Source organism: Mustela erminea, chromosome 1 (assembly GCF_009829155.1).
Source record: "Mustela erminea isolate mMusErm1 chromosome 1, mMusErm1.Pri, whole genome shotgun sequence".
Classification (NCBI taxonomy): domain Eukaryota; kingdom Metazoa; phylum Chordata; class Mammalia; order Carnivora; family Mustelidae; genus Mustela; species Mustela erminea.
This window is the reverse complement of record NC_045614.1, coordinates 84,469,396-84,482,728: the sequence shown is the minus strand read 5'-3', so window position 1 is coordinate 84,482,728 and position 13,333 is coordinate 84,469,396. Positions and strand designations below refer to the sequence as shown.

Below are 13,333 nucleotides of genomic sequence, written 5' to 3'. Positions count from 1 at the left end.
TCTCTGTGGTGAACAAAGAAAGATGTCTGAGCCCTTCCCGAGTGGGAGATCTGACAAGAAAGTACAGCTAAGCTAGTTCGGCTTCGGTGTGATTTCCTTCTAGAAACCAGAACAAGAGACTTTGATCCATTTGTGCTCTAGGACCATCGCCCTGTGCTGGGGCTGATCAGCCAGGCACCACCATGAGGAGTCACACACTGCTTCTTTTGGCCTGACTTAGGATAAAGATTTTCTGGGGACACCTGTGCCTTGGGTGTCACATTGATTTGCTGCGAGTCCAGGGATAGACTTAAAAGAGTGCACACCTCTTGGTCTCTGGATCTTTCCACTGGTTCCTATTGACATCTCCCTTCAGTTACTAAGCCAGCCCTAGTGACATTAAACAAGTTCCAGGAAGAAACAAAGGTAACTGCATCTGGGCTTGATTCTATGCAGGTCAACCAACAAAGCACCTAAACAAATATTAGCCAGAGATTCTGTAATGCTGAAAGCTGACACTGTCTTCTACCCTTTAGCTAAAAATCATTTAAACATAGCAAGTATTACGAAGCTTCAGAATGTGTTTGCTGATCATGCTGTTTTTCCCTTTAGATCCAACAAGATACGAACAGCACTTAAAAATCTGATTTAAAAAACCATAATTCCCACCACTTAGCTAATTTGGCAAATTGCCAGTCATTTAAGAAATACAAACATGAATGGGGAACATTAAAATAATAGTGAGTAAGGATGTCTAATCAAACTGATCTGGCAATACAAGTAGTATCTTTAGAATTAGGGTACAGGTAGTATCTGTCTCTGTCTCTTTTCAAGGAGAACAGAGTAGAATAGCTAAAGACAGCAGGAAGAGAGAAGGACGAAGAAGAAAAAATGATCTGGATCATTTATCAGCTGAACAATCCATTTGGGGGGAATTCTGGTTATAGTAACATTCACACACAAATTCTCAATATTTTTACAACTCTTTGTTATTTACAAATTCCTTTCACTTAGCTCGTATTATTTGATTTTTATAGTAAGCCAGTACTAGATATGATTTTTATTAGTTCCACTTTAATGATGGAAAAGAACTTATTCAAGTTCTCAAAAGTGGAAGCAGGATGTGGGACCCAGCTGTGTGTCTTCTGACTCAAAGCCACTGTGCTTTGATATGGTTCTGTGGAATAGGATTCTATGATTCAACCATACGCAAATGAGCTCATCAGGCCATTAGCCAGGTTTGAGAATCAGGATGTAACACCTTTTAGTCCTGGCTCTGACCGCCTGGTACAGCATAGAAAAGGCACTTAATTTCTGCTCTCCTTGATGCGTTACTCTATTATACAACAATGTGATGATGTAAAGGTCTCTAACACAAGGAAATGTAAAGATCACATGAGCTTGAGAGGAGAGTGCTTTCAGAACCCAAACATTATGAGCTGGATACCAGTGGTCCTCAAAGGGCAAGGCAAACGCTTTCCTGGGACTTGGTGCAGTGATCATAGAAACATTTTCCCATCTCCTTGCTCATTCATGTTAGTTTCAAAGAAAAGTTACAAAAATGGTTTAGGAAACAGTTACCTTAGGTAGGCTTTGGCTTTAACCATTGTGTTTCAAAAATGTGTAGAGGTTTAAGAGCTAAAACACCATTGGTACTAAAGAATATGCTTCAAAATTAATAAATGACATATAAATAAAATTCAGAATTGTTGGTTGCATTTTTCCTTAGGCAAACCCCAGGTTTCAGGGTTATAAATAATAGATCTCTTTTCCCCCAGCTTGCTGAAAGCTTACTTTGCAATTATAAGAAATTTTCTTCCATTCAAAAGGCTTTTGATAAAACTTGACGAGTCTAGTTGTAAGAGAAGAGGAGCATCTATATTTTTTACTTAAGCGAAGTGTCATGATGTGAAGCATTGGAGTCAAAAACCCTTCACAAGTTAAGCCTAACTCTAGATATAATGAATTCTTAGTATCTTTTTAAATAACTTTAAGGAATATGTTTTAAGTACCCTATAAAAATGAAATAGTGTGATTTATTTTCTGACTTATGGAGATAACTAATATATATTGCTGACTTTTTGTGTCAACATGACTAATACTTCATGTAATTAGCCTAATCCAAGGAAAATACTTCCTGAGTTTTCTTAATCCTCTCTCCTAGAGCTGGCATCTCCCTCAAATGAGGTAAAGTTTTAATCTCTGTAATATGATAGCAAAAGACTTACTCAGATACCAATTGAGGCATTCCCCCATGGCTTCTCTACTAATGTCTTATGTTTGAAAAAAAAAATTATACGAGAATCTATCATGTCCTTCTGTAAACAGAAGTACTTATCAGCCTTCAGGTGTTTAATACTTATTGACCCTAACTCTATCTTCTCCTGTACACCTACTTAAACCTTAATGAGAAGCCCAACAGGTGTTTTATGCCAAAGCCCACCCTTTACATTTGCTTCTGAAAACCAGAAAATGATGCGAAAGAGGCAGGTCAAGTTTCAGGGAATTAAATAGAACAGAGATGCAGTGGCAGATGGGTATCAAAGAACCTTCTGGAAGTAGTGAAGTAGTCCCTCACCATGAAACCCTGGCATTATGGGATGCCTGTATGGGTTGAGTGAGAATATGAACAGGAAGTGGAAACTTGTTGGGAATGCCTACCAAGGAGAAAGGTAAGGTAGGGAGTAAGTTACTATTAAGCTAGCAAAAATATTTGGTCACTGGTAGTTACCACTGAAGAGCTAAGTATTCCTGAAGGCTCTGACCTTTCTTGAATCCTCAAGTACTTCAGGAATCCCTGAACATTTCACACGAATTTGTCCTTTCCTCAATGGCTGAAACAAGAAAACATACTGTGACCTGCAAGTCACATGTATTCCAAAACTTTAAGCTGTTCACTTCATCCAACTTAACTTTCAAAAGTTTCCATTACCGATCTTGTATTTCTCATTAATTGAGGTCAAAGCAAGGTCTGCAAGTATCTGGTCATAGAATTGTCAAATTTCCACACATGCTATTGTTGGACCTCTGTTTGTCTCATCGCAATAAAGAATTGTTCATCAATTTGGACTGCTTTCTAAATGAAGTGCTTTCGCAGTTATAAAACTCCAGCTATTCTGCATTTAATCAGCTGCACAGTGAAACTGCCTTTCTCCTCCTCTGACTTGAATAACTCTTAAGTAACCAACCATGTCTTACGCTAACATCTCTGCAAGGGCTAACTAGTGTCACGATGAATCCATGACAGTGAAGGGTATGAGATATGGGCTCGCAACTTGAAACCTCATCAACAGCTGCAATGCAAAATGCAGGTGGTTAGCACAGCCTGGTTGTATTTTGGAAGAAATGTAGATAGCTGTTAACCTTACAATGTCGATCATATATCTCTATCCTTTCTGGGAAGAAAAAATGGTACCTTTGCTATTACTAGAAGAATTTCCCATCCAATATACCCTTTAGATAAGGACTGTCATCTCGAAATTACAAGAATATGGAATGTCCCCATGACCATAGGAATGGAAATGTATCTTTTTGTTTTCAGCGTGTAAAGGATTATACTTGGCAACTGTGGGTGTTTATAGGTGACATTCTAGGTAATGAGCAATTGTTCTAAATGAACAAAGTCTAGATTATTCACTTACCGCTTATGACTAAATTCTGCACATTCCTGTTACTTAGAGCAAAGATCTCTGCTCAGCTTCAGTATGTGCATCTCTACTGTTTGCCTCCCCACCTTCTAAAAGTCACTTGTAAACATGTGTTGGCCTTGTGTGTAGGAACGGTCCTCCTCACAGAAGTGTGTTTAAGGCTGTGTGATCCTTGCTTCTAATGTTGTGTCTCCCTTCTCTCCTTTTTGTCTTTATCCACAGAATGTTTTTGTAGATAAACCAGCATTTCCGGAGTATAAAGTTTCCGATGCAAAAAAGTCCAAATTCATACTTTTGCATTTTAGCACTTTTAAAGCTGGCTGGGACTGGCTTATTCTGTTGGCGACGTTTTATGTTGCCGTGACCGTACCTTACAACGTTTGCTTTATTGGCAACGATGACCTGTCCACGACTCGGAGCACAACAGTCAGTGACATTGCAGTGGAGATTCTTTTTATTATAGGTAAGAACCAACGGCTGCTTTCCTAGAGGATTTGCATAGAGGAAGTAAGTGTTGTTCCAGATTTTTCTGACATGAATTTGAACTAAGAACCATTTGCATGGGCATGACTAAGCCTCGGATGCAAATTTTGGAGAAATGCATATTTGGATTTCTGAAAATTGCCTCTTCCAGCTTTCTCACTGTTCCTTTAATCAAACAGGTCTAAACCCATGTTTTGTGTGTCTATCCTTGTGTTGTCAAAATTGGGTTAAAAAAGGCTTAATGGCTATTTTGTTGGTACTCTCACATCCATCATGATCTTAATTGCACAGGGTCAGAGGTGGGGCTTGGCCAAAATCCATCAGTGGTCTAATAATGGTCCAGACTTGGGCTTGGTTCTCCATTCCCTTCCATGCCTTTGTGGCATGTTGGTGGCTCTTGTCATAGGTGGCCTGGTTGCAGAAACAAAGGATTACATAATCCTTCCAGTCAATCAGGAGAAGCAGAGAGTATCTGATTTTAACCTAAAAAGAGGCCCCAAGAGATGCTTGCTAAGAATATTCATCTCTAGAATATTGGGAACCTCAGCTGAAGCTCTCTGTGCTCTACTCTTATAAGCCTCTTATTTCCCTGTCCCTTAAATCTTCATCTGTTTAGATCAAAGCCTAGCTCTTCCTTGTTCATTTTAAGACAAATCCTATAACTCCATTAAGGCTTAGATTGACTCCTTGACTTCCTGTAGAGGGGTGGTGTGTGTGTGTGTGTGTGTGTGTGTGTGTGTGTGTGTGTGTGTGTTAGATCCTTAGAAAATTGCAAAGGTAGTACAGAAATGTCCCTTGTCCCTTAGTTCTGGACCATCACTGGTAACCTGATACCTGCTTCTTTACCTAGCCATGGTGATATAGGGCAATATCCTTATTGTAAAGATGAAAAAAGTGTTTGGAAAATGTTTTCAAGCATGTAGGTGAACAAAGGAATGATAAATGAATCTTAAAAGTTCAAGGAAAGAAAATAAATGAGGCAGGTCCAATCCTTATTTCAGTGGTGATGGTACTTTTTTCTCTGTGCAGCTGATAAAGCTTTGGGACCAGAGTGGGTTCTCTAACTGAATGTCAGCACATTTCATCTGGATGAGTTTGTATGCTCTTGGTGTGGCTTTGACACCATTATTACCATTGCATTTACTGGGAACCCCCTCCCTCCTTAAAGCTGTTAGGACCCCTGCTTCCACCCCAAAAGTGGTGGCTGTAGTATGTAGTATGTATATACCACTAGATGGCGATGTTGTCTACTTGGGTAGCTTGGCAAGGCTACAAAGTCAAGGAAATAGATCTGTAATTTTTTTTTTTTTTTAACTAAACCGTTCTTCATTACAAATGTGTAACTGTAGTAAAGGGTTACTGGTCAATAGCAAATAACAGAAATCACTAGTCAATGGCAAATAACAACATTCCACCTTGCACACATTTGGGTGTATCCATAAGCAAATCCTCTATGGTTTTATAAACTTTTTCTTTGCTAACCTTCCATGACTTCTCCTACCCACCCATGACATGTGCATAAATTAGCACTCTAAAAAGACTCCCTGTGACCCATTCAAAATTCTCAAGAACGAGAACAGTCACTCAACATGTTTATTATGCCCGAGTATCTGCTTAACAAATATTTCAAGTCATTATTATTAATAATGTTGTTATTTACAACTCTGTTATAGGGACATGGTTATATCTTGAAGTTTCCACTTTTCCTTGTTCTTAGATACTTGAAATTCTATGGGCTTAGAAGCCGCTTCTATACTACAGGCTCACGGGCCGATGATGATACATTTACACTCAGAACTGACACTTAGGAGAAAGATACTTTATACAATTTTGGAGGGTTGAATTGGTTGGTTGGCTTTTTTTTTTTTTTTTTTAAGGCTGTTTTCTTCTACTAAACCAGGGAGTCTGGCTTGCCCCTTGCCAGTTACCCCTAAATCTTCTGTATTCTTTGTGACTGACATTTCTGCTCTGCTGGGACAGCAAGATGATTTTCTATGTAGGCAATACCCACTCCTTCCTAGTAGCATGACAAAGAAATGGAAATTCACTCTTGTTTTTTGTTTTTTTTTTTTTAAGATTTTATTTATTCTTCAGAGAGAGAGGGAGAGAGAGTGAGCACAGGCAGACAGAATGACAGACAGAGGCTGAGGGAGAAGCAGGCTCCCTGCTGAGCAAGGAGCCCGATGTGGGACTCGATCCCAGGACACTGGGATCATGACCTGAGCCGAAGGCAGCTGCTTAACCAACTGAGTCACCCAGGCGTCCCTCACTCTTGTTTTTAATGCTGTTTACCTTCTATAAAGATTATGTTAGAATTTGAGATTTTTGGCCTGCCAACAGTTTTGGAGGGATCCCAGTCTGGAATGCCTTCTTGAATGACATATTTTCATAAGCAGGAAGAACTTGACTGCTCTTTGCTATGGCTGTCTTCTTGCTCTTTTTCTTTTAAATGAGTTGAAACGTATCTACAATTTATTTTAACAGATTTGGAAAAAGAGTTGAAAATTTCTCAAAGAAAATCTCCCAGAACGTTTATTCTATGAAATATTTCACAAAGGTGACCTAACAATGATCACTGAGGAATAAATAAAAATAGTAAGAATAAGAGTGCATAGCCTGTAATACTGTAATTTTACAATACTAATAGGGCAGTGCTTGTACCATTTAATAGTTACCAGGTTGGTATGTGTGGCAAAATCTATATGTATATTTAACATGTTTCTTTTCTATTTATAGAATAGTGTTATTAAATTGGCATCTTATAATCAGCTGGGTCAGAACTGTTAAAAAAGTAGTTTAAAAGAGGTTTGGGAAGGAAAGGCTTTCCTATAGCAAAACATGATGCTTTCCAAACATCTTCTTATTTAAACCACTCTATACAAATGTAAGGTGATGGGATTGTTTTCTAAATGGTGAAAATGAAGTGTTCCATGAAAAAACAATATATAGTCAAAGTGAAACTTGAAAGATAATATCTCTTTTTTGGTAACTCAAAGTGTGCATTAGCTTTGTAAATCCTCCGAGAAATTCAATGATCAAGAAATGTTTAACTGTGATTAATCCAGCACCTCCTAACATTACTTTTACCTCCCAACTCATTCCTCTCCAGGCCACTAAGTAATATTCTTTTGGGAAGAAAGACTTAAAAATATTCTTCCCTGATAAATTCACTATAAAGTATCTGAGTATTATTATGTTAGTCAAACTATAAAAACGAATGGTGAGTTTGAAACTCCCTTAACTACTCCCTTCATCGTAAAATAAATTGCTCTGTAAACCACATTAATTCTTTAGGATCAATAGGATGTAAGGTTTGACTATAAGTTACAAAGTGGTTATGAAATTACTTTTAGTTTGAAAGTCATCATGTATAATTTAGCTGCTGACTCAAAGTCTTACAGAAACTTGCAATGGGAAGTGACCTACTAGTAATTTATCTAATCCAATCTTTCTTACTTTATGGGTGGGAAACCGAGCCCTAGTGATATACGCAAGGCCCTATTACTAATTGGTGGCACATTCAGGTCTCCTGGCTTTCAGATCAGGTTTCTCAAGGATTGATAACCAATGTGATTTCATTTTCTGAAAAATTCTACTCAGCTTGCCTTCTTTTATTTATAGCAATGAGACAGAAAATGAGAGAAAGAAGTACCAATTTCGTTCTCTTTCTTCCATGAATGCAGAAATTAATAGTTTTAATCTTTGAAATGTTGGTGGCAGAAATTGTGGTATGCCCATAGATCCAATAATCACTTACCCCTTACCCCTTTTCCTTATCAAAAACCCAAAAAGCCCAATTTCGTGCAGGCAGCAGTATCCCAGATCTAGGGAATGAATTATGAGAATTTCAAGCCAGTTTCAGGTGAGGAGTAAGTTATGTTCTATCCAATAGGATATAGAGAGATTGTTTCTATGAGACTTTATGGAGATTATTTTTTCCCCTGAAAAAAGAAGAGAGACATATGGGGGAAAATATTTGTGTCCCTCTCTCTTTCTTTCACCTAGGATGTGTGGATGGAAGAGTAGGATGTGTGGATGCAAGGGTATGATGTATTGTAATTTCTGCAGCCATCTTTAATCCTGAGGAGACAGAGGCAAGAAGAGGTGGAGTCCTTATTGAGTGATATAATAATGTTCCTTTTATGGGGGCGACTGTTATTGGACATTTTGTTATTGATAGCTGTATCACTCTAAAAATTTTTTTAAAAACCACTGCTCTGTCATCTATGACCCCTTGCACTGAGCCATTTCAGAGGTTCAGTGATAAATCCTTTCCAGAGGAACAGAATGCTCTTTCTTCTGTCATTCCACTGTGCTCCTCTCTAGAATGAAGTTTGTGCATACTACGTACTAGCTGTTATGATCACAAAGGCTTAGTGGAATCATGAACTGTGCCATAATGCTGTAACTCTGACTTGCTTTCTCTAAGAATCCTCAGAAAGCTAAAAGTCAAAGTAAACATGGTATGCAATAGTACTATCTGTTTACTCTATATTCCCCTTAGTCCTAAAAGGACAGTTGAGAGTCATGGGGGATAAAGGGCAGACATACATCATGTAGACCATACTGGCCGGGACTGAACATCTAGCATCCTTACTACCGACTACACACCACCGGTGCTCCCCAGTTATTATGAAAACCCAAACACCCCATACATATTCAAAAGGTAATATTTCCTCAGTGTTATGTTTTTAAGGTTATACTTTGTACTGATTTAGGCAATTCTATTTCACTGGTTCTCAGTGGGACTTTAATGCATTAATCAGCACTACCATCATTTGATGTTTAATGCTTTTAGATCACAATTTACTTATCTACAAATGATTGTACCCCAAATAATGAATAGAACTCCTCTACATGTAGTTTGTCTTATGAGTATATATTTATGTTTTCATTTCTGGTTATTTTATTTTTTCCTCCTTCATAATGCTTTATTAATTAATGCTTCTATTCATTTACCTGTCACTAAATTTTGCTATCTCAGAATCTTTATTTCTTCTTATCATGCAATTATTATTATAAGCTTGTGAAGTAATTAACACAGGTGTATCTGTTTATATATAGGAAGGAAAAGAGAGAAAAAAGTAAGCAGTTTATCCAGGATCTAGCTGATTACTGACCAAGCTAGGACTAAAACCCTAAACCCATTTGTACAATGGGTAGTAGCATTATTGTGAGGATTTAATGAGGTTATTGTATTAAGAAATAAGTTTACTCACTTTTTAATCAGTACTGATAAGTATTGTCAATTGTCAATAATGTCACCAAGCCTCTGTCTCTTCAGTTTGCTTTAATATCCACTATTCTTCAGAAACAAGCACTCTTCAATATAAACTGAAAGTTCAGCTAATCATGGGAATAAGGTAGACCAGAACATTCCTTAGCTTTCAAGAACATGAGTGTCGGGGGACTCATTTGCCACTTAAAGGATCTAAGGCTTTTATAGCTACTTCCACAGATTTGCCTTAGCATCCTTTTAGGAAAGCTGAGAGAAGGTATCATGTATCTACCTAAGTCAGGCATCCTTTATCTAGCGTGCACTGAAATGACCACAGATAATACTAGAGGCCATCATTTCAGGTGCATCTCCCATCCAGTCTTCCATCAGCACTTGCAGAAACCAGGAAAAGGGCTCATCTTCATTTCCGCTCCTCATCCTTTTTCCTGCCTTGCTCTGATGAGGCCCGAAAGACACTAAGCTTGGCTTCCAGTAACAGTCGAGAAGGAACTCATTAGCTAAAGCCTTAATCACTAGCTTTAGAGGAATAGAAACTTCTCTCTGTTCAACAAATTCATGATTTTATGGGGTCTATGTTCAATTTCTTCTCTTTTAAAAGATTTATTTATTACACGGAGGACATTGGGAGAAAAGGAGAGAAGTGAGTTGGGGGAAATCGGAGAGGGAGATGAACCATGAGAGACAGTGGACTCTGAGAAATTAACTGAGGGTTTTGGAGGGGAAGGGCTGGGAGGTTGGGTGAGCCTGGTGGTGGGCATTATGGAGGGCACGTATTGCATGGAGCACTGGGTGTGGTGCATAAACAATGAATCTTGGAACACTGGAAAAAATAATATTAAATTTTAAAAAGAGATTTACTTGTTTATTTGAGAGAGAGAGAGAGAGAGAGAGAGTGCAGGGGGAAGGGTTGAGGGAGAGGGGAAAAGAGTCTTTTGAACAGACTCCATGCCTGACTGCGGAGCCCAAAGTCAGGGCTCAATCTCATGACCCAGAGATCAGAACCTGAGCCGAAACCAAGAGTGGGATGCCAACTGACTCTGCCAGGCAGGCGCCCTTGTGTTCAATTTCTACTGATATTTAGAGATACATGTTTGCTTTAAAAAACTTCTTCCCAAGCCCTGTCTTCGTTGTGCATAGTCTTTATTGAGATACCTTTTCCCATTTAATGTGGAACCGAAGAGTAATGTTCTTACAGCATTCAACTATAGTTTATTACTTTCTGATAAAAATTCAAACCTCAGAAGAAATACTTTAATTCATGGGGTGCCTGGGTGGCTCAGTCGACTAAGTGTCTGCCTTCAGTTCAGGTTTTGCTCCCAGGGTTCTGGGATCTAGCTGAGCATTGGGCTCCCTGCTGAGCGGGGAGTGTGCTGCTCCCTCTCCCTCTGCCTCTCCCTGGCTTGTGTGCTCTTTCTCTCTGTCTCAAATAAATAAATAAAATCTTTTACACAAAAGACTATTTTCAAAATACTTTCTTTCAGCATTCTTGAGTGTCTTTTTCTGTTAAGATAAAATATATAAATCTCAGTGGAAACGGAAAGACTATAGACATTTTATTGTTCTTTCATTGTACAAGCAAAGCCCAACTTATCATTTTCTTGAAAATTACAAAGGTATGTCATTTTCCCATTTAATCAGATGACTGATATTAAAGTTACAGACTTGGATACCGAAGGGAAAGATTTCTAACAATAAAGAAAGTTGAAATTTCATGGCGATGAGAGAATTCAAATAAATCTTACCATCAAATCTTTGGCGATCCTGGTATTGCTGCCGGACTGCATATTTAAAAGTCTAAAGTTACCATTCATTTGCCTCTTACTATTTGAGTTTCTCCCTCCTTTTACTCTCTCCCTCCATCTGCCCCATTTTTCCTCTCCTGCTCTCATATACATTCTTTCTCCTGTTCTCCCTCTTCCCTCTGGAAACCTACACAGCTGTGTACCCCTGTATCTGCACCCCCGCATCCCTACCCTTCACAATGCCTTGGATTGATTAATAGGGTCTCTTAATAAGCAGAACTCAGGATGGCACTCATAGCCATGGCTCTGATTTGACCTGTGTCTCATGTGGGCATTTTTAACCTGACAACAAGAATATCCCAGTCTCTACATTCCCAGATAATACATTTGGAGTATTGAATAAGTACAATGTGTTGTACTGAGCATAACCATTGACTGGACATGAATCAGTACCCACTCGGCTACTGACCAGCTATTTTTCTGGTGAAGAAATTTAAACCTGAGGATATAGCAATAATTAAACAATAACAAAAAACAAAAACAAAACAAAACAAAAACAGAAAACTACTCTATCACTTCAGATTCCTACAGAAGTATAACATACCCAGTGTCTTATCTCAAGAGTGAAGAGACGTTGTCAGAATGCTTTGGGGGGAAACAAAAAAAGTCCATTGAACAGTAAGCTACTGTTTTCACTATTGTTATTAAGGGCTCCCAAATAAGTACTTAACAGAGGTACTTAAAAGTACCTACTCAAGCACTGAAGCAAGGAGTAAAATTGCATTTATTTTTGCAAATAAACTGTCAGTTTCATTGTTGCTTCTTTAGGTTTTTCAGAATAAATAAACACAAATATTTCTTTATGGGGAGTTCATCTTTTGTGAGTGGATGGTTGCATCATTTTATGATTGAATTATATGGGAAGGGTTTTTTTTTAATTTTTAAATTAATGTATTAACATATAATTTATTGTTAGCCCCAGGGGTACAGATCTGTGAATCGACAGGTTTACACACTTCACAGCACTCACAATAGCACATACCTTCCCCAATGTCCATAATCCAACCACCCTCTGAATTATATGGAAAGGTTTTAAAGTTCATGTAAAATGGGCATGTAGGTAAGTAGTTTTTCAACCGTGGCACTATTGACGTGTAAACCATGTTAATTACAAAAATTTTAAAATAGAAACAGGGGAGAAAACAAACAGTCCTCAGTCACACCCATCCCAGCACAACTGCTGCTTCCACATTCAAACTTTCTGGTGGTTGTTTTCCCTACTTATTTTCATATGATTGTGATCACAGTCTATACAAATTTTGGTGACTTTTTTCCACATGAGATTTTAATGTAAGCATTTCTCTGTGTTTTATAAGTATTTATAAACATTTAATATTGCATAATATTCCATTATATAAATGAACTGTTCTGTTTAGTTAGCCATGTCTTAATTGTTGCACATTTAAGATGATTTTTTTTGCTACTTAAAAAATTATAGAGGACATCTTTATGGAAAAACATATTTATTCACTAACTAAATAAATATATATTGAATGCCTATGGTTTACCATGCAGTGTTTTAGTTGGTAGAGATAGAATAGTGAAACAAATCAGGGTCTTTGCCTTTATAGGATTTATATTCCAGTAGAGATAAACAGGAATCAAAACAAATAACATGTGTAATATGTCAGATAGTGGTGAATTGCATGGAGAATAGTAAAGCAAAGAAGGGAAAAGAAATGGGTCGTAATCCTAAATGAGGTGGTCAGTAATGAGAATTAAGAACAGGGCATTTAGGGGCGCCTGGGTGGCTCAGCAGGTTAAAGCCGCTGCCTTTGGCTCAGGTCATGATCTCAGGCTCCTGGGGTCGAGCCCCGCATCAGGCTCTCTGCTCAGCGGGGAGCCTGCTTCCTCCTCTCTCTCTGCCTGCCTCTCTGCCTACTTGTGATTTCTGTCTGTCAAATAAATAAATAAAAATCTTAAAAAAAAAAAAAAGAAAGAAAGAACAAGGCATATAAATAAAAACAGAAGTGAAGCAAGGAAACAAGGAACTGTATGTCTCAATGAAGGATATTCCAAGGAACGAGAACATCAAATGTATTTAGAATATTTTAAGGGGTGGAATAATTGGGCCATAGAGTATTAACATATACAGCTTACAGCATATTTTCAAAGTTTCATTTTTTAATCACATTATTCTTAGAGCATTTATTGGTCAGTAAACTTCTAGTTGAAATACAATT

The 13,333-nt window shown here is 38.0% G+C and overlaps 1 protein-coding gene across 1 annotated transcript in view; it reads left to right on the top strand.

The window, feature by feature from the left end:
* KCNH8 (potassium voltage-gated channel subfamily H member 8) overlaps positions 1-13,333 on the top strand; it is a 371,847-nt gene that overhangs the window by 214,594 nt on the left and 143,920 nt on the right. The window contains exon 5 of the mRNA XM_032332057.1: positions 3,849-4,089. Coding sequence (XP_032187948.1) covers positions 3,849-4,089 — 241 coding nt within the window. The remainder of the gene's footprint in view (positions 1-3,848; positions 4,090-13,333) is intronic.